The following is a 27,034-nucleotide window of genomic DNA, read 5'->3' as shown; positions in this document are numbered from 1 at the left end:
TGCTAGGTGCTAATTAATGTATTACTTCGCCCCTGCCAATGTCTTAACATTCTTATCGTTTTTGCTTGAGGCAATAATTACCCCAGGTCATGAACCGGAAGTTAAAAAGGTCTATGTTAAAAATATCGCAGCCTTTTTTAAATCCACCCGAATCATACATTTCGTAACCGTGATAAGCGACGCTTTAGTTTCCGGCTGTAAATAAAGCGTGTAAATCTTGGTTTACAGACCGCATAGCAACCCAGGGCTACTCACATTTTATAAAAGTATCAATACTGCAATACAGAAATTCTCTGTTACAAGTTGAAGTCCCGTATTATAAATTTACTTGAGTAAAAGTGCAAAAGTATCTGTGTCAAAAAGTACTTATTGGGCCCGGACGGTTAGCTCAACCGTCTGGGCTGCCAAACCAGCCAGACGGCGTGCCGCGGGTTTGACCAATCCCTATCAATAAAGGCATAAAAAGAGTGTGCCACTACTACTACTGTGTGAGTGGACCACTGTCCTTAAAAAAAAAAACATTAAACCACAACGGATATAGTTGGGGAGTTGGAGGTGACAGTAATGGGACAGTAAGCTAAAACCTCTGTCGCTGGTGTTTCTGGGTTTAAGAAATAAATAAAGAACTATAATTAGAAACTTGACTCCCGTTTTGATGTCAAATCCATTACTGCCTTGTAAATGTGTCATTGGCAGAAACAAACTCACTGTTGATTTGAGTTGAGCAGTGGTTGGGGTTAGAACCCTAACGTCCCTATTTATTCTGCTGAAGAAATTTGGTGTGGAGGAAAAACATATTAACCTGTCTCCACCAGATGGCAGACGCCATGTTTCACAACCAACCGACTTCCATCTGGAATCACTGTAGCCCAATCGCTGAAGAAGGCGGTCCCTTTTTGTTTCAAGCTACTTGGCAGGTGATTAGCAGATCCCGCCAGTAGCTGCCTCTGATTGGTCCGAGCCGCGGCCGGCTCGGTTCATCGCTACTCTGCAAGTGATCCCAGATGAAGGCTGTGTTGTGAACTTGTGAATCAAGTATAGTATATAGGATTTACGTGGTCAAATGTCCTAGCGCTTACATAATGTCTGGGCCATAAGTTTATCAGGAAATGCCTAAAGAATGGAATGTAAACAGCTGAATTTGATACCCAAACTAGTGCAGGTTAGTTTTGCCCTATCGGTTATGTACAATGCAACACAATTACATATACTATTGCAAGTACTTATGAATGGATGTTGGGGAATTAATGTGCTTTGTTGAGGAGGCTGACAGTGAAGCCTCCTGTCTTTGTGGTGTGTGAGTTCAGGGCTGAATGCGGGACGGGCTGGGACACAGGCAGGCATGTTGGCGGTGGTCTTGGGAAAGCGTGGTGCGTCCTGTGCGGTCAGCGTGTTGATTTGGAGCTAACAATGTTGGTACTGTTGGTCTAAACTCCCAGCAGGGGCTCTCGCACTCTCTGTGTGTGTGCGAGGCGCGCGCGCATGTGTTATTCTGAGCGCACTTGGCCTGTGCCTTTGCTTCTATTAACAAGAGAATGTATTTGTGTATAATTGTGTGTGATAAAGAGAGAGAGAGAGAGAGATAGTGTGTGCGTGTGGATGTGTGTGTGTGTGCGTGCGCGTGTGAAGCGTTTGTGCGCGTGTTTGTGTGTGTGCAAATTTGCAATATAATAATTTAACTTGTTTATTTATTATGTTTAATGCACTTGTTTCTGTTGCTGTGTTTTGCATCTGTGCTCATGTGTAGGTTTGCATGTGTGTGTGTGTGTGTGTGTGTGTGTGTGTGTGTGTGTGTGTGTGTGTGTGTGTGTACTCCCAGTGGGGGCTGAGTGAGTTTATGTGACCCTGCCACACAGGTCCTTAGATAATCCAAGCAGCTGATGAGGTTACCCAAACGCACCAACAGAGGCCCAGCATGCTGCTAATGATGAGGAGGAGTGAGGGTGGGGGGGGGGGGGGGGAGGATAGGTTGTGTATTTTGTTATTTTGTAGTATTGTTTTCATTATACATGTAGCATTGTGTGTGTGTGTGTGTGTGTGTGTGTGTGTGTGTGTGTGTGGGGGGTGGGGGGTGGGGGGGGGGAGAGGGAGTGAGTGTGTGTGCGTGTGTGTGTGTTTACGGAGGGCACTGCCCCACATTAGGCGAGAGAGAGGCTCTGACCTTGGCAGCTATAATATCAGTGAGAGCTCTGACCCCAGATCAGGGCTCTTCACAACACTCACAGAGGGGGGAGGGAGGGAGCCGAAGGGAATTAATTTATTCATTTAATTCATTGTATGGTCCTCTTGTCTTCCCCCCAGTGCCTCCTCCTCACCTCCCGCCTGTCTCACTCCTGCCTCCCACCACCTCCCCTCTGCCTCCCACCACCTCCCCTCTGCCTCCCACCACCTCCCCTCTGCCAGGGCCCAGTTTGGAGTCCCTCTGCCTCCCACCACCTCCCCTCTGCCTCCCACCACCTCCCCTATGCCAGGGCCCAGTTTGGAGTCCCTCTGCCTCCCACCACCTCCCCTCTGCCAGGGCCCAGTTTGGAGTCCCTCTGCCTCCCACCACCTCCCCTCTGCCTCCCACCACCTCCCCTATGCCAGGGCCCAGTTTGGAGTCCCTCTGCCTCCCACCACCTCCCCTCTGCCAGGGCCCAGTTTGGAGTCCCTCTGCCTCCCACCACCTCCCCTCTGCCTCCCACCACCTCCCCTATGCCAAGGCCCAGTTTGGAGTCCCTCTGCCTCCCACCACCTCCCCTATGCCTCCCACCACCTCCCCTCTGCCTCCCACCACCTCCCCTATGCCAAGGCCCAGTTTGGAGTCCCTCTGCCTCCCACCACCTCCCCTCTGCCTCCCACCACCTCCCCTCTGCCAGGGCCCAGTGAGGAGTCCCTCTGCCTCCCACAACCTCCCCTCTGCCAGGGCCCAGTTTAGAGTCCCTCTGCCTCCCACCACCTCCCCTCTGCCAGGGCCCAGTTTAGAGTCCCTCTGCCTCCCACCACCTCCCCTCTGCCTCCCACCACCTCCCCTCTGCCAGGGCCCAGTTTAGAGTCCCTCTGCCTCCCACCACCTCCCCTCTGCCTCCCACCACCTCCCCTCTGCCAGGGCCCAGTTTAGAGTCCCTCTGCCTCCCACCACCTCCCCTCTGCCTCCCACCACCTCCCCTCTGCCAAGGCCCAGTTTAGAGTCCCTCTGCCTCCCACCACCTCCCCTCTGCCTCCCACCACCTCCCCTCTGCCAAGGCCCAGTTTAGAGTCCCTCTGCCTCCCACCACCTCCCCTCTGCCAGGGCCCAGTTTAGAGTCCCTCTGCCTCCCACCACCTCCCCTCTGCCAAGGCCCAGTTTAGAGTCCCTCTGCCTCCCACCACCTCCCCTCTGCCAAGGCCCAGTTTAGAGTCCCTCTGCCTCCCACCACCTCCCCTCTACCTCCCACCACCTCCCCTCTGCCAAGGCCCAGTGAGGAGTCCCTCTGCCTCCCACCACCTCCCCTCTGCCAGGGCCCAGTGAGGAGTCCCTCTGCCTCCCACCACCTCCCCTCTGCCAGGGCCCAGTGAGGAGTGAGTAATGTGAGTAATGGAGAGTAATAGGGTTCGGGCGAGCGAGTGTGACCGTAACCTCTATTGTATCCCGTGTCAGCACAGGGGTCAGGGGGTCGCCCGCCACGCATATTCGCCCGCGGGGGCCCGCTCCGACCCGATTGGGGCCCGTAAATGAGTTTACCCAACACTAATTACTGGGGGCCTGCCAACGGGCCTGACAGCTGCCTCTGTCCGCGCCGCGGCTTTTTGCTTGACATTTCCCCACCATCCAACAACCACCCCCCCCGAGCCCCCTACAGTACGTTCCACCCTCGTCATCATCCAACCCCAATGTCCAATCCTGACACCCCCCTCATCACCAACCCTTGTCACCCCACTCCAACCCTACTGCCCTCTCTTTCTGTCAACCTGAGTCCTTCCACTTGTCACCCTTTCTCTTACCACGCTATCCTCTCGACCTTGTATTGATCCGTAATTGGACCTGGTGTTTGATCCCTAAGCGTGGTCCATACGCTTTCCAATGTCCAAGCATTTCTTCGGAAAGGGGGTGATACCTAATCCCACTATAAATGCACCAAGTCTCTGTGTGTACGTCTGTACGGCTATAATCCACGTAACTCGAGAACCGTTCGCCCCACCTACTTCAAATTGGACACACACATTCCACACCCCCACAGGGAGTGCAGTGCCCGGTGTCGAGTTGGTCGGACCCACGGTTGTCCAGAACCGCCACAAAAGGCCTCTGCCCGGGCCACAGCTGACTTCACAAGGCCTCTGCCCGGGCCAGACTCCATATTTGGGCATGCCCAAATACGGATTCGTCCCACCGACTTCTGACATCATTCTGACATCTGCATAGACTCCATATTTGGGCTTGCCTGACAAAGAACTCCATATATGGGCATAAAAGGGGATACCACTGACGTCACAATGTCCTGACCAGCTCAGCAGAATGATAAATTGCTAGCGGACAAGTACCGCAAGAGAAATTTGAAGAACTTTAAAGAGAGAGTTCAACAGGGCGTGAAACCGTCCTACGGTCCCATTTTTTTTTTTTTTTTTAAGATATTTTCCTGCGGCCTACGCCTTTTATTGATTTCCGAAGGGACAGACAGTAGGCTGACAGGAAACGGGAGAGAGATGGGGGGATGACATGCAGCAAAGGCCGTGTCGGGTCCGGGAGTCGAACCCGCGGCACACCGCGACTGGACCACCAGTCCGGTGCCCAGACCGCTACGCCACGGCCTGGGCCTACGGTCCCATTTAGACCGTAGGACATGTGGAAACATCATAGCTAATCCAACCAATGAATTGCGAGGACGTGTACATACGTCCTAACGCATTTTCAATGATATCAAACGAGAGAAAAATATTCAGGGGGTTGGCCTCTCCTTCTGCACCATACTCCTTGCTGTTCGTGCATGCGCGTTGCCGTTCACTTCCCTGTTTACTGCTCAGAATGAAAGGCTTGTATCTCCTACTCTAGGGAGCTCGCCGTGGTTTTGACCAGATGGATATACTAAGCTCTTCATTTCAAAATATAAACGCGAGGGATAATCGAGAGACTTTATCGTAATCATGCAACATTATTTATCCCGCTTTTTGTACGGAACGGAAGGGGGGGCTTTCAGAGTAAAAGCTGCCATATCTGCGCGGCACCCCGAGCTGCTATTTTGAAAGAAATCTCGGCGCTGATTGTGTTAAGAGGTAAACTGGTAGGGTCCGCGTAGTCTGCCTAGAGGAATCAACCCGGTGGCGGGTCGGCCGCCCGGGGCCGGGGATCCCCCTCACGGGATCCCGGACGGGGTTTTTTTTGGCCCACTGGTGCAATCCCGTAGGTAGGAAGGCCGCCCGGGGGTCCCCGGACCGCACTAGGTGGTCCCCGAAGCTCCGTGCCTGGGCACACACGCAGGGCCCATGCCCAGGCTCCCACGGGCACCACTCTAATAACAACAAATTGACGTCATTCTGAACCTCGGATGGGTGGTCCCAGAACGTTTCCTCGGAACCCGTTCACCTCCAGATGTCCTGACTCTCTGAACAAGCGTTTGGAAAGCCTGTCTGTACCCCGATGTCGGAAGGAGTTTGTATTGCACTTTAGGGGTCCACTCCTACGGGTCTATACTCGTACACAGTGTTAAATGAACTGAGGCTTCTGTGTAGACTCCCCCATAGCTTCTGTATGCTCACTGTCTGCCACACTGACGAATCCTAGTGATTGATTGATTGATTGATTGATTGATTGATTGATTGATTGATAAGCTCCATTAGGGGAAGGTCCAAAGGGGGAAATTCATGCTGTCACCACCGGTGCAGAACATATAGTTTAAAATAGAGAGTGAAGCAAACAAGAAGACAGCCACCGTCACACCGCACAGTATAAAGATCACTCTTACTGTATGTACAAAACAGTTCCACAGTTGGGCACCTCCAGCGGGGATATGTTGTGGTTCATCTAACAACCAGAAATTAGTTTGTTTTACATACGAAATTGACACTGAAAATTTGAAATTGATTTTTTATAATCAACTAAACCAATTTGTCTGACTAAAAACATAGGCCTTATTTTATGCTTTGTCATACATCAGTGTCAAAAATTATGGACATGGGAATGTGCCAAAAATCCATGCCACTGCGCACGCCAAGTTTGAAATGGGTCGGTCCCATATATGCACCTGACCATTATGGGCATAGTGGTGGGATCTGTGGCTCTGGACAACCGGATGTCTTATCCTGTCGGTCAATTATATAGTGCAAGACATGGTTTCAAACAGTAAAATGCTCAGTGTTCATTTATCATTTTGTAACTGTACATTTTACAGTGTAGGTGCTCATTATCAGGTATTTTAGAACTAATAGTTACTTTGCTTTACCTCACCTTTCCAGGTATTGCATGTATTGGATATAAGTCGTATTAGATGTGGGTAACACGAGACAAGCCAAGAGCAAGAGAAGGCCCAGTGGTACTTATTTTATTAGTTGTTACTCTGTGTTTCAACGTCCACGTCCATGCATGCTTCTCCATCAGGCTACCGGCATGCGTCGGTTGCCTTCCCTCCCTTGAGTGAAAGGTGGGTCCTCCCCCCCGTCCGTCAACCCAGCGGGGAGGCCTAAGCCCCAGAGATATGGGCCCGGCCCAACTGATGGCCCCCCGCTGGTGCGCTCCCCTGGTCACCGCCCCACCCTCTACACAGGACCCTCACCCCTCTCTCTGGCACGGCTCCTCCCCTCTCCTTTCACCTCCTAGCCCTCGCCTCCCCATGCATCACATTCACCAGTGCATACCTTGGCGGCTAATTCCAACCTGTCACTCCAGTCAAAGGATCACAAGTGTTTAAGTTTTTCTCTCCTTTTCTTCTTGTGGGAAACAATTGGTTGTGTGTCAGACCAGGGAGTGAGGGTGTGTGTGTGTTGTGTGTGTGTTGTGTGTGTTGTGTGTGTGTGTGTGTGTGTGTGTGTGTGTGTGTGTGTGTGTGTGTGTGTGTGTGTGTGTGTGTAGAGTGACGCTACACAATGGGGACGAGAATGCAGACTGCAGCACTGGTGGGCTTGGGAAGGACTGCCTTCTTTATATTTCCTATTTTTGTCATTATATGGAGTTTATACTCTTTTGGCGGTAAATCCTCCCTGTTACAGTGTACGTACTATTTATCATTGTGTGTGTGTGTGTGTGTGTGTGTGTGTGTGTGTGTGTGTGCGCATACAGCTCGTTTGTGACAGGAACTGCATGCTGCGAGAACTTCTCCCCTCTTCGCGTCTGGGATGTGGAACGGTAAGTGAATAACGGCACACTGACACAACCGCTAATGTCCCTCATCACTCATATCCAGAGCGCATGGTCAAAGTCAGAGCCAAGAACCCTAGTCAGCCGATGATAGCGGCTTATCCCTAAAGCTATTTTCCATTTCTTACTATTTTAAAACATAAAAAAATTAAATAGTAGCATGCATCTCGTTTGGAATATAAACGCTTTTATAGAGATACTTTAGCGTGACCAGCGTGAGGAAAGAACGGAATATTATGCATCCCGGTTTTGGGGGGGGGGGGGGGGGGGGGGAAACGGAAGGGGGGGGGCCTTTCAGAGTAAAATCTGCTGGCTCTCTAGCGCCTTTATTTTCAAAGATGCTGGCGGCATCGGTTCTGTTGAAATGTTTTAAAATAGTAAAATATGTCAAATAAGTTAAGCGATAAGCAAGATATAGCTTGAATTGTCTTTTCCCCTTATTTATTAGTCGTGGGTCAAATTTGACCCTTTCACAGTTAAATAAATGATCATTTAATGTAACATTTGCTGATCATACATTATCACTCGTTGGCTGCCCAATATAGCCACAGTCTTAAACACCTTTATAATTGACTTTGTTGACTGGGGTCTCACAGTATCCTGTCCTTTTATATGCTATACTGCTATACTGTACTTTCCCTGTCCTTTTTTGCCCTACATCAAATCTCTTCACCGAAAATAGCCTATCTACAAGTTCATGACTATCTTTTCACTGAATGTTCTCGTGTTTTGACTTGCCCAAATTCAGAATAGGGATGCTAGGGTTCATGTCGTTAAATCATGGAACATCTTGACTGGAGCACCTGTGTTCATAGCCTTGCTCCAGAAGACACACCTGGCAGATGCTGTTGGCTAGAAGGGCTTTCTCCCAGTCGTTTAGATATACAAACCAGTCCCGTCTCCAGGCACTTAGACATCTCTATAACACACACACACACACACACACACACACACACACACACACACACACACACACAAACACACACACCACCCAAGTTCACTGCACTCCGACAAACTGTATAGAGTTACACATAGTAACTAGCAAAGCACCAAACCTCACAGGGTGCCTTAAGACAGCCCCACCTGTGGCTGTCTGTCAGACCAATCAGACACACAGCATCAGTGAATGTAGAAACGAGCCCTGATGGCACAGTGGTTGGTTCATCAGCCGCTCTTTCAACATCCCTCTGTGTGTACAAGTGAGGAAAACGGAACCGGGGAAGGGGGGGGGGGGGGGGGGGGGTTATTCCGGCATGGGAAGCCTTATTTTGAGCGTTGCACACCGCTCCAATGACTGGCTTTGTGTGTCCCGGCCCACAGCCCCAAACCGGGGGCTCATCACCCTGTTTTTCTCACCTGTACTGTGCATGCATGTGGGCTCTTCTTCTGTGCATGTACTGTATGTGGTTGTGTCTGTGTGTATAGTATACATGTGTGTCTGTGTGCATACATGTGCGTGTAGGGCAGGCTATGCATGCATTTATGTATGTGATACTTTCATACACGTACTGTATGTGTATATGTACCGTATAAGAGAGGATATTTGTTTTCGTTTTTGTGCATAGTTTTGTGCACATACTATATATGCACACATGAACAGGTGTACATGCATTTAAACCAGCCAGTGTTAAGTGCTGGTAGACATTCACAAAGTTAGGGGGGCCTCCCTGAGAATTCCTGTCTCTGAAAGCCATGGGCTTAAACCTGATACATGCCTGACAGGACGGCTGTAATTCCCAGCTTTACCTGGGCCAATTACAACACCCCGACACAACGCAGGGCTGGACACAAAACAGCTTCCTGCTCCGAAATGACATGGAAATTTGAACCAGGTAGGATGGAGACAGAGGGAAGGATAGGGAGGGAGAGAGAGTGAGTGAGAACTAAAGGCAGGGACAGGGTGAGAGTGGAAGTGGAAACGGGTAGGCTGAGAGAACATAGGACACGAGGGGGCGAGGAAAATTGACATGGTTACAAGACGTTGACGCGTTAAGACCTAGATAATGTGCCCTCCAATGTCCCTGTCCCGTCCCCCAGGGTTGTGTGTACAACAGAGAAACACGGTTCTGAGACAGATATACGGCTCTCATACCAAAGCTTAACTGTATGGAAACCTCCTAGCGTCAATATTCCGACTTACTTGTTCTTAAGTTGAGCATCTTATGTTTTCTTTTTTGTATTTTGTTTTTAAGCAATGAGCTTCTTTTCCTATTTTATTCTTGCATAAGCATGCACACATGCAGGCACATGCACACACAGACACTCCCCATTGTGTGTTTCCGTTTCCATCTGATAATCAGCTGAGAGGTACATACCTACCAGGCAGGGATGGGCAGATAGGTGGTGGTGGTAGATGTGGGTGCACTGTTTGACATTGGTCTCTACCGTAAGTGTGTTACTTGGCTTATGCTTGCACGCACGTATGTGCATACACATACAAATCCAAACAGACCATGCATTCAAAACAACCCCCCCCCCCACACACACACACACACACACACACACACACACACACACACACACACACACACACACGTTATACTCTATGCTGGCTACCAGCATCGACCTCAGCCCTCGTGCATTAGCAGAGAAACCGCACCTTGCTTTGATTCGGGGAACCACACGAGCCAAAACATCATAAACACAGACACAGTTACACCTGCTGCCTCCAAACAACAGCCAGCGAAAACAGCTGCTGCCGCGGCCGTACGCCAGCAGGATCAGAGAGGAGAGAACGACCACAAAAATCTTCCAGGAATGATTTGTCACATCCACGTTGTTGGCAGAAAATAGAGGCGGACGTTTTTGGAGATGTTTACGGGACAAGGCATGGGGTGTTTTATTTTTATGGAGAGAGGAATAGAGAGGACAGAGGGGGATGGAGAGAGAGAGAGGGGGGGGGGGGGGGGGGGTGGGAGAGGGCTGCAGCCAAACAGGTTTTTACCCAGTTACACAAGTGCTGCTGATGTACAATTGTAAAACGACACAGCCCAACAAAAAAAAGGTCAGGGGAAGTGGGCAGTTATGTTATCACAGCCATCCCTCCTGAATTCTTTCGTTCGTTTCTAAATCTCTTTCTATGCATATGTTGAAAGTGCAGAGCTCATTAATTGTCTACACTGTTATTTTTCTGTTTTTCCTACTTCAGTCATTACGTTGCCTATCCCCCTCATGTGTACTGCTGTCCCTCTCACTGCCAACCATGTGTGGTGGGGAGGTCTGGGGTGTAGACAAGCACGTCATTCCTCCTCCAATACACATGGATTTAACACTCGACAGTGAGGAGTTCCAGTGGCATAATGCGCACGCGCAGTGGTTCTTCCCCAGTCCGCGTCTCCGCTGAGCAGGTGCTGAACCAGTATGAGTTTACTAGTACACAATTCCCTGGCAGGTTTCCACCCTTGAACACTGCCACTTGTGTTTAATAGAGCGCCCAACCAAGCCAGAGGCATCGTTAAAGGGAATCAGACCCCAGGCCTCTGTGTGGTGTGTTTTTTTCTTTTCTTGGATTTGGTGACCATCGGTTAAAGTGGCATTCTGTTCATGGTTGCTGTCGCCCTCTCCCAACAGAGAGAGGTAATTACAACGATGTCCGAAACACAGTAAGATGGCATCGGCATTCGGCAACGCATCTAGCGCCAAATCCAGTGGTCTGCTTCAAATTTCTGTATTAACATTTTAAACCAGCATGTCCTACCTGACACCAGGGTCGATAACCAGTTATATTGTGTTAACACATTGCACTGTAACTGTCCTATAGTCCCTTGTCGCTGCTGACTACTGGGTGGTTCATTAGGGAGGGTGTAGACAAGCATGTGTCCATTCAAATACGCGTGAAGTCGCCTCACCAGCTGCTGCTTCTCACCTGACGGTGATGAGTTTCACCAGGAGGGCGTGACACGTGGAAGGACACACATTCCCTCCTAATTCAGCTTCCCACTGAACAAGCGTCCTGACCACCTTGCAGTAGTTGCTAGTGCAGTGTGACAGAGATCGGCCTCCCTTCCCACCTTCCCTCCCCATAACACTAATCTAATTGTGATCATTGTACCGGTCAGTCACTGCCAAGGATTAAAAAAACCCTAGTCATGCTCTACCGTGCAGGTGAGTTACAAAAAAGTTACAGATTGTAGCTTTAACAAGAACCATCTGATTGACAGAATAAAATCCCAGTAGTTTCATCACTTTCAATTCAACAATCATGGCTCAATAATCTAGTAGCAATGACACTTTTTCATGACCGACAGAAAGATCACTGTCTGTTTGTTGACCCCTTTTTGAAGTGTTGCAAGTCAAGACACTTTATGGTTTTCCTCTGAGGTTCCTCCTGGTTTGGGGTTGGATGATCGTAGTGGCGGTGGGGGCTGTGGGGGCTGCCCAGGCATCCATTCAGCCATTCATTTGTAGCTTTGATTTTAATTTCATTTAACACATTTCATTTTCTTTCTCCTCCTCCACCGTCGCAATTAATTCTGTGTCTTTTTCATCTTGGGGGCCACAAAGAGCCTTCTGATCAGCCGTACAGAGTAGGGGTGGGTGGGTGGTGTGTGTGTGTGTGTGTGTGTGTGTGTGTGTGTGTGTGTGGGGGGGGGGGGGGGTCCCACACAAGTGGCGCCTTCGGCATAGCAGTGCCCCGACTTCTTCACGCTCGCCTTCGCTCATGGCTAAACAGGGCGGGGGGGCATCAAAGAAAGTAAACCCTGAGCGTTGCTCCTGACTCCCAAGAGCCCCCATACCCCCCCCCCCCCCCCTCCATTCCATTAAAAAAGACCCTCCTTTTAAACATCCAGTGGACAGAGGGTTGAATTCCTTGCATTTCTGACACTGAAAAGAACAGGGGTTAAATGTGTGCATTGGGGAGGTCGCTCTGTAATACAAATTGTGGCGGTATTGTTTTTTTTTGCGAACCCTTGGGAAACCTTTGCAAAAGTGTGTGCGTGCATGTGTGTCTGATGTTTTGAAGGTAGTCATTGTTGGTTGTCGGTCCCTTCCACCGACATCGCTCCGTCACTGAAGGCACCCGACGCCCTCCTCTCCTCTCCCATCCTCCCCATCCAAAGCCACCCACTGCTCCTACAGTGAGCCGCGGTGGAGCCCGTGGCCTGCAGAGTTGCATGGCTCTCCTCTGTCCGCTGTTTGTTTTAGGGCCTGAAAACCCCAGTGGGACTCCTTTTCTCTACCTGTCTGCAAGCTTTGGACAGCAGGGCATAGCTCGTCCCCAGGCTGCTGTTTAGTGCACAGACTTACCCACACACACAAGAGCCACCAACCCTTTCTGTTTAACAAAAACGAAATACACACACCGCTTTTTCTTAAGCTGCCCCCACATTCAGAGAGAATGCCCTTAGCTTCTTGTCTTTTTTTGTTGTTGAAAAGTCTGCCAATTCATTAATTGCTCCTCAGTGTGTGTCTTTGCGTGTGTGTGTGTGTGTGTGTGTGTGTGTGTGTGTGTGTGTGTGTGTGTGTGTGTGCACATGCACGCATGTGTGTGGCCCCCAGAGCCACCCTGACTCCTGTAGTGAGACCAGACAAGCTTAACTCGGGACTTACACCCTGTGTCACACAGCCGGCAGTCCCTTCATAACAATCGTTAAGTCCCCGCTTTCCCCCAGGCCGCCAGTCTGCCTGCCCTGAAACATAGCTGCCTAACCTGCTGGAGTCCACGTCAGCTCAGAAACCAGCTCATTCTCATTCTCAAGCGGCAAGTACATGTAACGTCTTGAGACATTTCACTTGCGGTGTTAAAGCTTCTGCGCAGTTCTTAAGAACTAGTTTGCACGGCATGTCGGACAGCCAAGTCATTCATACTGTACATCTGAATGGCTGGACTTGAATGTGGGACCTGGAAGCTGTGCAACATAGTCAGTGGTGGCATTAGAAACAGCCAAACATATTCACCTCGTGATCGGCTGCCATATGTCAACCTAGAAAACAAGTTTCCGTCCAGAATGGTAGTAAGATGTAAATGCTCGATAGATTTCCGCACCTATATGGGAACAAGTAGAGGAGCAGAATGTAAATTCAGCACTAACCTTTAATCAAGAAGGCTGCCCGCTTGTGGGAAATGTAAGAGTTGAAACATTATGCTTTTATTGAGAGATTTGATCATACAAAGTGACACTTACAGTATGTCTCCATGATGTCTGCATATTTCTATGTCATTCCCAGGTCTAGAAGTTGGTATTATTTTTTTGTAGTTTTTGTAGTCTTTTTGTAAATAGTCTTATGTCGCCTTATGTCAGAGATGCCTTCTTACTTATTGCTCCCATTCAAGCTCCAGCAAGTCCAACTTGCTACAGTTTGAGCAGCACCACAGACCACGGGGCAGCAAAGCAGTGATTCCACAGGGAGGAAAAAGTTATTTTTCTCATCCCCTTGTGCATCTCCGACAACAGTGTTTTCTCTGTCAACTATACTGCCCGTGTGATGTCTTTTGCAGCTTGCCCACATACTTTGCGCCTCTCTCTCTCTCTCTCTCTCTCTCTCTCTCTCTCTCTCTCTCTCTCTTTCTTTTCTGCCAGTGACCTTTGTACCTCCCACTTGTCCAAACGTTAGACCTCAGCCTCAACGGCATGCCATGACAGTAAACCGACCACACCAATGTATTAGAAGCCCAAATAATGGTTCGTGCCTGGGTTTTAGGGCTCTCAGGGTCTATGAACCGATATCAATGACATGTCTCAGTGACCTGCTGCTAGCCACCTGCGCCCATGCTGCACAGATATTGCACATCGAAGATGAGAATACACCATGTTGTTTTTGGTGTCTACTGCCTACCGCTTCTGGATTCCTTCTTCGTTGTGTAACTGCAAAGAATGTTAACAAAGTGAAATGGGAAGGTTGCAGTCTTGATGTGACAACATCCCCTTAGACGTCACTCAACACCACATTCCCATTAATTTTGAGACGATTTGTTGTGAAGAGTCTGACCTACATGATCTGCCCTGTGATTTTTTTAACTACCCAATCTGCTCTCTGAAGTCACTAGAGGTTCCAGAGAAGACGAGACATGATGGTCATTACTCACTAGTCACTATGTTATACGCATCGAAATCCTCAGCGTTAATGTGACTATAATGATGTAAAAATGTACTGTAGGCCTACTGTATTGAAAATGAACATTTTACTATGTACCGTCTGCCCACATGCAGTGGTGGAAAGTTACTAAGTACATTTACTTAAGTACTGTCTGTACTTATGTACAATTTTGAAGTATTTGGACTTTATTTGAGTATTTCAATACTTTTACTTGATTATTTAGATTATTATTACAAAACATACATTAACCACTTCAGCATTTTGGCCATTAGCCGATCTACAAGCTCACAATGCGTTGCATCGCAAGCTATTTTCAAAAGATTTTTATACATTAGAAAACTTGAAATGGGACATTCTGCAAAATGACTACTTTTACTTTTGTTACGTTGAAGTACATTTTGATGCCAATACCTTTGTACTTACTTACTCATGAACACTTTGAATTCCGGTTACCTGTATTACCTGTAACTTGGAGTATTTATATTGCAGTGTTGATACTTTTACTTAAGTAAAACATTTGAGTACTCTTTTCAGCCCTGGGGAATGCCATGGACCCAGACAGACATGTGACACGGGGGAAAGCACGGTCAGATCAGAGAATCCGTCCCGCCGACTCAACGAGCAGATACAGTCATTCTGACAGATTATACACTTCATACTCCATCCTGTAATCATGTGCGGCCCCATAAAAGACGCTGACCTAACAATTTGAGAATCCCTGCTGTTTCGTGTGCCGCTCGCAAGGCCCCCGTTGCACGGTGCTATTACTGGCTTTAACATCCCTGCACAGATGTCAGGACCGCTTTTATGGAAACCTGGATTTTTCTTTTTCTTCAGGTGGGTGTTTTGGACTGGTTCTCGCATCTCCCCCCGACCCACCTCCCCTTTCATATCTATGGAAGACTTTTAGGTCCACTCTGGGGAAAAAAGGTTGCCTTATCAATCCACCGATTGATTAAAGTATTGAATCCCAACAGGGTAATTGTTTATGGTCTTCGTATAGTTTGGGACACGGCCGTATAGTTGCAGTTCTGAATTGACCCCATTACCTTTCCTGGAGGCCTTGAGCGGCCGACGCTGTGATCTTGTCCAGACATCATTATTTAAGTTATGAATGAATGGTCTCGTATCCCTTTTGGCCCTCAATGAGTTTCTCTTTTGTCCAGCATGCGCTTAAGCCCCCTTTGGGCTTTAGTGGTAAGGGCAAAATGAGCGGGCCGCTACCCCACACAGACGTACATACACACACAGACACAGGCCAAGCCTCATCATAGACACCCCATTGGCCTGGGCTTAGTCATGAGACCCCGCCACTGAGAAAGCTCTCATCCAATAAGGCGCCCCGCAGGGAAAGCCCTGGTCCAATAAGAAGGCCCCCTGGGGTTAGGAGGGGGGATTACCAGTCCGTCCCCGGGGATTGGGCTTCATGGACGAGGGAGGGGGGGCACGAGTCGGAGGGCCAAGGGACTCGGTCGCTAAGGCCGGCGGCCCCCTTTAAATAGTTGCTACGGGGCAGGTATCAAACTTGCGAGAGTCGCACATGGTCACGGTCATGGAGGGAATTAAACGGCAACAAAGAGACAGTTATTCTGCAATAATCCGCCCTGCCGAGGGCAAGTTATTCTCCAATAAACAAGAGTCGGAGGAACAGAGCAGGAGAGGGCTGTGATCACAAGAGCATGGTGCTGTGTGTTAGACACACGTGTACACACACACACACACAGGTCACACCGCATCAGCTTGCACGCACTAACTTGATGTATTACACACACACTCTCTCTTTCTCACCCGACCTCCCTCCTTCATTCCTTTCCTCTGTCTCATGCACACTCAGATGCACTTTTCTCTTACTTGATTGCACACACACACACACACACACACGCATGTACGCACGCACGTACGCACGTGCGCGCACACACACACACACACACACACACACACACACACACACACACACACACACACACACACACACACGTTTCTCACACACGTTTCACACAGATTCTCACACAGGCTGTTAACTGTATACCTATCTAGGAGACAGCCTCTGAATCAAGCAGTGTAATTTAACTTTAATCCAATCTCACAGTACCATTGATGGCATTTCTGGATTAGTTATATTAACATTGAATACAAAATGTTATGCATCACCCAGTCAATCTGTAATAAGTTCATAAATGTGACTTTTATTCTTGGTAACTAATAGTTATTCTTAAAATAATGCTGCAACAATATCTGACGAGCCGAACAAAAACAATAAAGACCACATTGGTAATGTAATAATTTTAAACCAAAACATTTATTTAAATAGATAGATATATTCAGGAGAGTTTAGTTCTGCTTTAATCTGCTCTGGGTGGTCTTCAGCCAGTATGGTTCACTTTACCCCTAGATAGGTCACTATTATGTCTAATCTCCTCCATCTATTCTAATCTAATGAGGGACACGGGACAAAACATTGAACTAGCCCACATAAAAATACATTTTAAATGCTGCATTTGAATCTTCTAGTTCCAGGGTCCTGTATCCCAGACGACATCCAGTAAGTTATTACATTTCTCTGGTGTCCCAAGTCTAAATGTGCATTTTCTGAGTACATCGCAGTGCTGCTTTGGGTCTCCACAACCAGAGTTAGGAAACTGATGTATATATTATTTGTGTATTATGATAATACTGCAGAAAGAACATAGTCTTTAAGCTTAATTATGTGCAGCTGAACTATACTATAATGTAACTACCGTAATTTCCGGACTATAAGCCGCTACTTTTTTCCCATGCTTTGAACCCTGCGGCCTATACAACGGTGCGGCTAATCTATGGATTTTTACAGCTAACGGCCACTAGGGGACCTTCTAAATCTATCTATGTCTATGGCCTCTATGGCTTATAGTCCATTGCAGCTTGTATATGTACACATTTGTTTTTTCCCCTAAATTTAGCTGGTGCGGCTTATATTCAGGTGCGCTTTATAGTCCGGAAATTACGGTAGTTGTAATGCTAGCTAAGGGGTATGAGCTAATGCGAGTGGTGATGTGCTCCTAACAAAGGCATTCCTTAGTTGTGCGCATGCTAACACTAGATGGCGCTAAAGGAGTTAAATAATAAACCAGAAAGGTGTGCTCATTAAAACGCAAATCTCTGCCAAGAGGCATGCCCTAATATTAATAATAGCGATGTATGCAGTTAAATGAATGAGTATGTGATTACCAGTTGTACATTCCTTGTACATGTCTTCCTCTTCTTCCCTCTCAGACTCATTTGTTGTCTGCCTCTCTCCATCTTTCTCTCGGTCATGTGGTGACAATGTTTCAGGGTTGTGTGCGAGTAAGAAAAGAGGCATGGAGCAACAGGGGAAGGGAGACAACACCTTGGACACTGACTGAACTCATTGAAATGTAGTCTATCATGTTATCACTAGGACAAACTATTCTACAGTGTGTGAGGCAGGACTCAAGGGAGAAGAGTCTAGTTGGTGCATGTGGAGCGTTGTCCAGGGAGATTTAGGGAAGGCTCCAACAGCTAACTGATGGAATTCATGGTGTCATGTCTCTGATAGGGCTCGGGCTGAAGAATTGCAGACCCTTGTCAGGTTTGGGCTGAGCCGGGCTTGAACGCCACAGGCCAGAGAAAAGCTGGAGTTTGGGCATGTCGCACATCTCTGTTGCAGTGGTTCCCAAACGTTTTAGCTCAAGACCCAAAAGAGATAGTAGACGTCTGCACGGGACCCAATCTAGTGAGCTTGTAGATCTGCTATTTTCACTAGCACTAGTAGTTTTTTAATTCATTCATGAAAATGATTAGATTCTTTAAAAAATAATTATGAAATAGTTGAAATCTTTTTAAATTCTGATATGGAAACAGTGCTCTAACGCATGCCCCATATAACACCATGTCCACATCCCAGGTATTTCTTTTTTTATTTGACCACTTCAACCCAGCATCCATATTCTGGGGAGAATGTTTGCCAAAAATAGTTCACAATGTGTCATTGTGAGCTTGTAGACTGGCTATGTGCTAAGTGTAAATCGTTTCCATTATATTTGTGTGCATTGCAAAACACCATAGCTACTGTGGAGCCAGATTACATTTGAAAGATGTCACATTTTTCGATTTTGTACTTGCTATTTGCGATTTATGCATTTTTAGTTATTTTGAGCATTTGACCAGTTATTATGACCAATGCTTTTAATACGTAATGGTTGTTCCTTTTAATGACGCGTCTCTTTACAATGAATGACTGAGTAAGTATAATGCACAAGAACGCATACAATACACACCGTATACGTTAAAGTCCGTAGAGACAGGTGTGATGACAGTAGCCCCAACATCAATGAGGTTTACAGCCTCATTTACTATGCAGAGTGGCTCTGGGGTGTAACGGAACACTTCACATCCTCAATGTCGGCACTAAAGAACATCCTGTATTTGGAGATGTCAATAGCCGGCAGGCCTATACGCGGTATATATTTAAGACTGGGAGAAGGTGTACAGTTAAACATACTACAGTGCAGTGATGCCAGTGACCCCATAGTTTTGGGATTCCCCTAACTAAAACCCTCTGTTCTGTTGTCTTATGATGTTTTTTCACAAGAATTCACCTTCACCCTCTCTGTGTGATAATCATCTCTCTTCTTTTATTACACTAACAAACTAACTGTGTCTCTCTCTCTCCTTCATTCTCTCTCTCCCATCTCTCAACCAGCTCGGAGTGTGTGTGTGTCCTTGGTTCATCGCTACGTCGCGGTGCAGGTGTGTTGGACATGGTGTTCGAGTCTCCCTTCCAGCTGATTTCCTGTGGTTACGACACCTACATCCGCTTGTGGGACCTGCGGATGAGCCCCAGGTACAGCACCACACACCCCCAACCTGGATGTCTCTGGAGGCTGTCCTGGGGTGGGAAGACTACACGCACACAATATATATAGGCTACATATATACTTAATTATATACTTAGTTGACCAGAGTTCCCCAGAGCTTAATATCAACATTTCTCCCCTCAACATCAAATATCAAAAATAGCTGATCTACAGGGGTGCATACTTAGTTTAGACTAGTCATTGGTTAGACATGGGTTAAGGTTAGGTTTAGGTGTGCTGCCCCGTGGGAGGTTAGGTTTAGGGTGAGGGTTTGAGATAGGTTGTAGTTGTAGGACTAATGACTGGTCTAACCAATGACTAGTCTAAACCAAAAACTGTCTAAACTAAGTACTGCACCCGATCTACAAGCTCACCATGCGTTTAAATAGAACACATTGTGAGCTTGTAGATCTGCCATTTTCACCAATTTTCTTTTCACCCAGAATTGGGATTCTATGGTTAACTCTGTTTTTCCCACAACTGTGAGAGGGACGGCACTAAGGCCACCTTCGCACAAGAACGGTCGCCAGAGAAAACCGTAAAGTCCTGTTGCGTTCTCATTTTTTACATGGAACGCAATTTGGATGAACAATTGAACACGCTGTAGTGTGCATGCCACGTCGCTAGGTGGCAGTGACGGACTGCCAGATAGACCAGTCACCCATGTACAAGAAGAACCGCCATTCACTATCGCTAGGCGCTACATTTGTATTTGTAGGACGAGCGGGGCGAGGGAGTGCTTGCTCATTTTAGGAACTCTATATACTGTATACACCTACAGCTCTGCATCAATGTAATAAACATATGCATTGTGAACCCACGTGAGCCATGATGTCAAAAGTTTTGCGGATTCATTATTCTGCCCGTATACATGGAGACGGGAGGAAAGATTTCCACTCTGGGAAAGAGTGGAAATCTCCTGAAAACGCTGTTCTTGTCTAAAGGGACCCCAGCAAACGATACTTTATTTTAGAGATATTCCTCTTACACCATACGTACAGCATGCAGCGTGTGACAACATGGCTATCCCACGACACTCCACTTATTTGGGGACGAGGGGAGTTGAGTTGTGACGTGGGGATTAGGCGGTTGGGGGGGGGGGGACTGTATTTCGGGGAAGGATCAGTCAAGTAAGACAAATGTGATCTGATTGGCAGCCAACTCTGGGGAATTTTGTGAAAGGGGGTGGGATCGGGGTACTGGTGAAGGAAGGCTGTGGGGGACCCCTCTTTAGACATCAATAATTCAGAGACTACCCTTCCAAAACCAAGCACCACACACACTCAGACACACACACACACACACACACACACACACACACACACACACACACACACACACACACACAGACACACACACTGTTGTACATGCACACTTACATGTATTGTGACTGTTGTTGTGAATGTAGAGGCTAGAGAGGAGATGAAAAGAGAGCTGTAGACCTGAGTCTGTTGTGTTGTTATTCTGGGCTCTCACCACACCTTGAGGACACAATGACAAATGACAAAGAGTGCGTGTGTGTGTGTGTTGGAGTGTGAGCGTGCACGTTTGCGCGCACGTGTGTGTGTGTGTGTGTGTGTGTGTGTGTGTGTGTGTGTGTGTGTGTGAGTCCAGACGTGTCTGCTGCCCTGCTGTCTGCCTGGTCCCTCCCCATCACTTATTGATGATGCCCCACTAATGGAGGATCGATCCGTATTGGCAGAACCCCCAAAATACTTCCCCTCTATCAACCTAGCGCTCCCACTAACCCAGGCAGCCTGCACACGCATGCACACACATGCACACACACACACACACACACGCACGCACGCGCGCACACACACACACACACACACACACACACACACACACACACACACACACACACACACACACACACACACACACACACAATTTCAATTCAATTCAAAGGGCTTTATTGCATGGGCATGAGAAAACATACGTTTACACAATACAGATACAAACAATACAGCAATCAAAACGAAAATTATGTACATTTGAAGGTCAGAATCTTCGATAGATCAAATTCTATGTACCAAGGTCACTCGATGCAGGTATAGTGCAGGAATATACACAATGATTAGTCTTCACAGCAACTAACAAATATTGCTGCTGTGTTTGCACATTGTTGTACTTCGCCCAGCAGATATGGGAGTTTTTTGTCATTGGTCATGTTTTCAAAATCTTTTTAGCGTGCTCAACGTTCCTGACACTTTACATCCTTTTTTCACTTCAATTCTAGCACAGTGAAAATATGTTTTATGTTGCGGCTGCGGCAGTGGCTCAGCGGTAGAGTGGCCGGATGGGAACGTGAGGTTCCCAGTTCGATCCTGCCAGTCTCCTCCAGAGTTAGTGTCAAAGTGTCCTTGAGCAAGACACTGTGAACCCCTAATTGCTCCCGATGTGCAGTTTGGTGCCTTGCTCCGCCATCGGTGTGTGTGAGTGGGTGAATGCAATGCACTCTATGTAAAGCGCTCTGAGTCTGGATAAAAGCGCTATATAAATGCACCATTTACCATTTTGTGTGTGGCCAATGAACTTACATTCTATTCTATTATATTCTATTCTATTCTGAACAAACAGGAAGTGTGTGATGGAGTGGGAGGAGCCTCATGACAGCGCCCTCTACTGCGTCCAGACAGATGGAAATCACATGATCGCCAGTGGCTCCGCCTACTATGGTGTCGTACGGCTCTGGGATAGACGGCGGAATGACTGCCTACAGGTGCGCGCATGGACTGCTTGTATCAGTGGTGATTTAGACTCAAACCTTTAGAAATACGTTTTTTGAGGGACATCAACAATATTATATTAAATATTAAAAATCACACCCGTGTGAAGTGAGGGGCACTCTTATCATCATACATCATCTCATTCCGGCCAATCAGAATTTGTTATGTGGCCCAGGCCGTAGCGTAACGGTCTGGGCACCGGACTGGTAATCCAGTCGCAGTGTGCCGCGGGTTCGACTCCCGGACCCGACACGGCCTTTACTGCATGTCATCCCCCCATCTCTCTCCCGTTTCCTGTCAGCCTACTGTCTGTCCCTTCAAAAATCAAAAAAAAAAAAAAAAAAAAAAAAAAAGTGTTATGTAATGTTTGTGTTTGTGTTACGCAATCAAAATGGTCCTTTCATTGTCAGTGGCATTTAATGTTTGTGTTAGCACAAAATTTGGGTTACACACACCAAAAGCTTTTTGGTGTGTGTGTGTTTTACAATGCATGTTGTAGTTCCTTTAGTTTAAGCCATACAACTCTTTTTTTGAGGGGTTGCTAGCCCCTCTTATATACTGTATTCAGCTATTAGTGTAGACTTTTGTCCTACACAAAGATTAAATTCCCATTGACAATGAATGGAGAATTTTATGTCCAGTGGCGTAACTGGGCCACAGTGGGCCCCAGTGCAGATATCTTGTGTGGGCCTCCCAAAATCTGTGGCATGGGGGGGGGGGGGGGTTGTGATGCGATCTGATATATAAATATTAATTCAATCTGTATGTATGTATTTGCATGTTTCACTTTCAATCAATCTGTAGGACTGCAGGGCTGCAGCCTGGCTATCAGAAATTACTTTGGACAAACTTTAGTTAAACTTGCAGAGTGACAGATATCTTTACCTGGGTTATCTTCTGATAGTGCTGACTGCTGACATGACATAATAATCCCATGATTCCCATCTAGTGTTTCATTAGCGCGACGGAACGTGACAAAATAGTCTACAGCTGAGCCTGTTGTGCTGACGACAGGCACAGACAGCGCGCCATGAACACACACCATAGAGGCATAGATAGACTGTGAAACAAGGTGGTAAAGATAACAAGGAGAGGCCAGTGATGTCACTGTTATGCAACAGGGAAGTATTATGGACTTGAAGCTGTTTATAAACCAGTCAGTCAGTGACATCGCTGACTTATCCTTGGTGTTACTCTTCCTGCGACCGATAGCCTCTGAAACCAGGCTTGCCTTTCACCGTCGTCTCGTCCTGACTCGTTTTCTTCTCTTCTTCTTCCCCCTTCATGGGCCCCTAGGGGGCGCTGGGCCCCAGTGCACTGCACTGGCTGCACCCCCTTATGTTACGCCAGTGTTTATGTCATAGTGTCTGAGCAAATAGACATGTTACGTCATAATGATGGGTGTGATTTTCATTATTTTTTATTTAATTAATAAACTGTTTGATTTCTTTCCTATTCTTTCTTGTAGTTTTTCCAGCTTTCGTCAGAAAGAACGAGCAGTCCGGTCTACTGTCTGCGGTTCAACCACTCTCACCTGTATGCAGCCCTGGCCACATCCCTAATCTCCATGGACTTCAAACACGCCCAGCGCCATGGCAGATAACACACACCCTCACAGGGTGAAACATTGCATTTTAATTTTATTTAACTTATTTATTTATGGGTCATCTTAGAATCGTCTCATATAAGAATATAAGAATTGTGGTCCAAAAATAAACTAATTGTCCCGACGATATTGTCAGGGACGTGGCTCTGTACCGTTTACGATAGTCAGTCAGTCATATTTGATACAGTCTCTATCTGGTGAAAATGGAATTATGTCGGTGGCCTTTCTCGCCTTCAGCTGATGCTTCATATCCATATGAGTCAAACCGCTGGGAACATTTGTTTATTTTTGGAACACAGTTCTTATGTTACGACAGTTACGTGATATTAAACACGTCTATGGGAATTCAGAATGGGGAAGAAAAAAAGCGTGACCCAGGTAGGACGCATAATTAAATTACATCAAAACAAGGTCAGACAGAGGAGAGGCATGCGAGACGAGACGAGTCGGATTCAAACCCGGGTCCTCATGCTCACTAGGACAATTATGGTCGGTGTACCGTAATGTTGATGTACCAACTGACTGAGACACCCCCACAGTATACACCACAGACTGTAAAAACATGTGGCCAAAGCGTTCTCCGGGTCTGATATGGACGTAAGATGAAGCCTGTCAGTCCTTGAATTGTAAATCGCCATCTTTCTAGATCCGTTTGGGCCCAGCTGGCCATTGGCTGGCCCAGACAACGAGGCGGGACTTCCCCCCCTTCTTCTTCGTTGTTTTTTATTTTGACTCGAGTGGGGGGTGGATCCTGATCATAGACTGTAAAGGTAGCCATGCCCCTCAGAACATACTCGACTTTATGGTAATCTTTTTAATAAATGGGACCATAATTTTCCAAAAAGAATATTATGAGAAATGAGACTTTAAAGTTTAAACTAGTGACTGGAAGCAGAAAGTATTCATTACCATGTTTATTAAGGTAATACAGTCTAGGTGAAGTTGGGCCCAAATACATGGACCTCTATGGAGCTATGGGGTTTTTTGGGCCCAATGACAGCGCCACAACAGGCCATTATATGAACTTTCAGGAAGTCAGGATTTCCTACTGGCTTCAGACACTATTGGCTTCACTGCCCCCCTGGTATACACACACTCTCACAGTCGGAAATATGCCTGTATTATTTGAATAAAGCTAAGTATTTTGTCAATAAATGTGGTATTTTGTTAATAAATGTTCATACATTTTGGGAAGGAATTCAACCCCAACAACATAATGTTGTTGTGCATATCAGCATTATTGGCCACACACACACTGACAAATGTTAATATAGTAGCACTGTACATATACAGTGCTATATACTGTACATTCATCTTTGTTTGAGGTTATCTAACTGAAGGTTGGTGGCCCGATACAGCCATGCTGAGGTTGGATTAAATATTAAGTGAAGTTTAGTTGCTATGCCAAATGATTTCTCCCCACACACATGTTCTGTCTATTGTCAATTTGTCACTGCTGTTGTATCCTACTGGCTCACCTGCAAGTGAGGAGCCTGCACCGGGTGCCTGTAAGAGTAACATGTAGTGATAAAATAATCCTCCCCGTCCGGCTTCCCTCCTCCAGACACAGAATATTTGTTTTACTGCTTTTTATACCACTGCACCACCCGGTCGCCCTTAAGTCTGATTTGTACTTGGTTGCAGATCTACAAGCTCTTGCAGGATGACACACAACAAATAAGCCATAAAACACAGCAGTGAAACCATATCCTTTATTTTCCATCATAATAAAAATGACCATAGCATTACATTTATTGTTATGGTCCTATATAGACTAAGTTAAGTTTCCTGATTGATTGCCTTTGTGGGAAAACATGACCACAAAACATTGGGAAATGCCACCGTAACAATCTGACTATTACAGCCTGTTTTAGTGTGTGTTCTTATACTTTAAAGTTTAGGCCTATGCCAATTCATAATAAACTTTTCCAATAAGCAAGAACTGCTACTACTGTGGAGCAATCAACCGCGACCTGGTCAAGGCACATGGATGCAGAGGAATGGATGTTTGCTTTTCTACAGAGAAGCAGGCAAGGTACCGACACACCCACAACACTTGTGCCTGTGTTCCGACGTGCTATCTGTTTGAGCCAAATATGCTGGCCTATATACTCCATATCTAAATACTTAATTATAATTTATAAAGTAATTCTGAGTGAGCAGGTTTGGTGACTGGATCTGTGTAGCCATTGATGCTGAAGAGAATCAGGGCTGAGAAGGACTTATGTGTTGGACTTGAGAAGCATGCTGGAGCCTGCTGATGAAGGACTAATCCACTGGCCTGAGGGTAAATGTATAGTATTGTCTCACAAGTTATCTCCCTTTTCCTCTCTCTCTCTAGTCCTTTTCTCATGCTCTGCATGCCTGTCTAGCTCTGTCTCTCTGCATCTCTCTCGTCGTCTTATCTTTCCTCCCTCTCTGTCCATGCGAGACTCATCTTTTACTCTCTCCCTCTCGTCGGAGTCGCGTCCCCCTCAGAGAACACACAGGTTGTTGTCTCTAGACCGTTGCTCTGTGCTTGGATCCCCAAGCAGCCTTTGAAGGGATCAAGGCACATTAGCCCCCCCCTGACAGGACCCAACCCATCACTGTGGCAACGCACTGTTTTGCGTTTACAATACGTTTGACCCCGACACCTGGGATCACACGTCGGCGAGGATTCGCCTGTTTGACCCCCAAATCCCAGCCTCACAATGCCTAGGGATCCATTTGACGGACATAGATCAAATGTATGTGCACACGCGTCTGACATATCAAAGATAGGGAATTATATACAAACCACAGTACCACACACACACACACACACACACAGTATACATACATGTCAGGAGGAGGGCAGGAGAGAGAGGAGGAGAGACATAAGGGTAATTTGGTGTGTGTGTGTGTGTGTGTGTGTGTGTGTGTGTGTGTGTGTGGAGGCAGAGGGCATTAGATGCTGCCGTGTGTTGATGTGAGACAGAGAAAGGCTAAATGAAAAACCTGTGAATAAGTGGGTGTTTTTTTGTGCTTAGATTTCATACATTGATGCATTTAATTTTCGTACATTTAATGGTATTTAATGTATTAGATAAACTGTGCTCAACCTTTTCTGGATCAGGGCCCACTTGAAAATCTCAAAGGCGTCCGCATCCCACCCATCAGACCACATAAGGCAGCTGATCAGATGGGTGGGCAGCTGATCAGATGGGGATGTGTGGGCAGCTGATCAGATGGGTGGGCAGCTGATCAGATGGGTGGGCCGTGTGCATGTTTCACGAGCATGTTTAATTTAATGTAAACATTTTTAAAATAAACTGGTTCTCGTTTAATCGATTATATCAGCAAGTTGGTTATTGGTTCTAAATTTTAAATAATTTTGTATTATTACAATCTTGGTGTTCTGCCAATTATTTTTGGGCCCACTTCCTCAGCTATCCTCATGGCCATCGGCCCACAGGTTATTAGATCATATGGAACGGGGGGCCAACCATTAGCTAATATGTCAGAGCCACATCAG

At 46.9% G+C, this 27,034-nt stretch overlaps 1 protein-coding gene across 1 annotated transcript in view; it reads left to right on the top strand.

Annotated features, from left to right (window-relative positions):
- Positions 1 to 24,688, top strand: part of fbxw4 (F-box and WD repeat domain containing 4) — a 46,031-nt gene extending 21,343 nt beyond the window's left edge. The window contains exons 6-9 of the mRNA XM_083775882.1: positions 7,229 to 7,294; positions 19,047 to 19,187; positions 21,784 to 21,925; positions 23,401 to 24,688. Coding sequence (XP_083632008.1) covers positions 7,229 to 7,294; positions 19,047 to 19,187; positions 21,784 to 21,925; positions 23,401 to 23,535 — 484 coding nt within the window. The 3' untranslated portion in view covers positions 23,536 to 24,688. The remainder of the gene's footprint in view (positions 1 to 7,228; positions 7,295 to 19,046; positions 19,188 to 21,783; positions 21,926 to 23,400) is intronic.
- Positions 24,689 to 27,034: the final 2,346 nt, after the last annotated feature.

The sequence above is a fragment of the Protomyctophum parallelum genome (assembly GCF_964188405.1).
Source record: "Protomyctophum parallelum genome assembly, chromosome: 10".
Classification (NCBI taxonomy): Eukaryota; Metazoa; Chordata; class Actinopteri; order Myctophiformes; family Myctophidae; genus Protomyctophum; species Protomyctophum parallelum.
The sequence above is the reverse complement of the archived record's forward strand: the minus strand, read 5'-3'. Positions and strand labels throughout refer to the sequence as shown.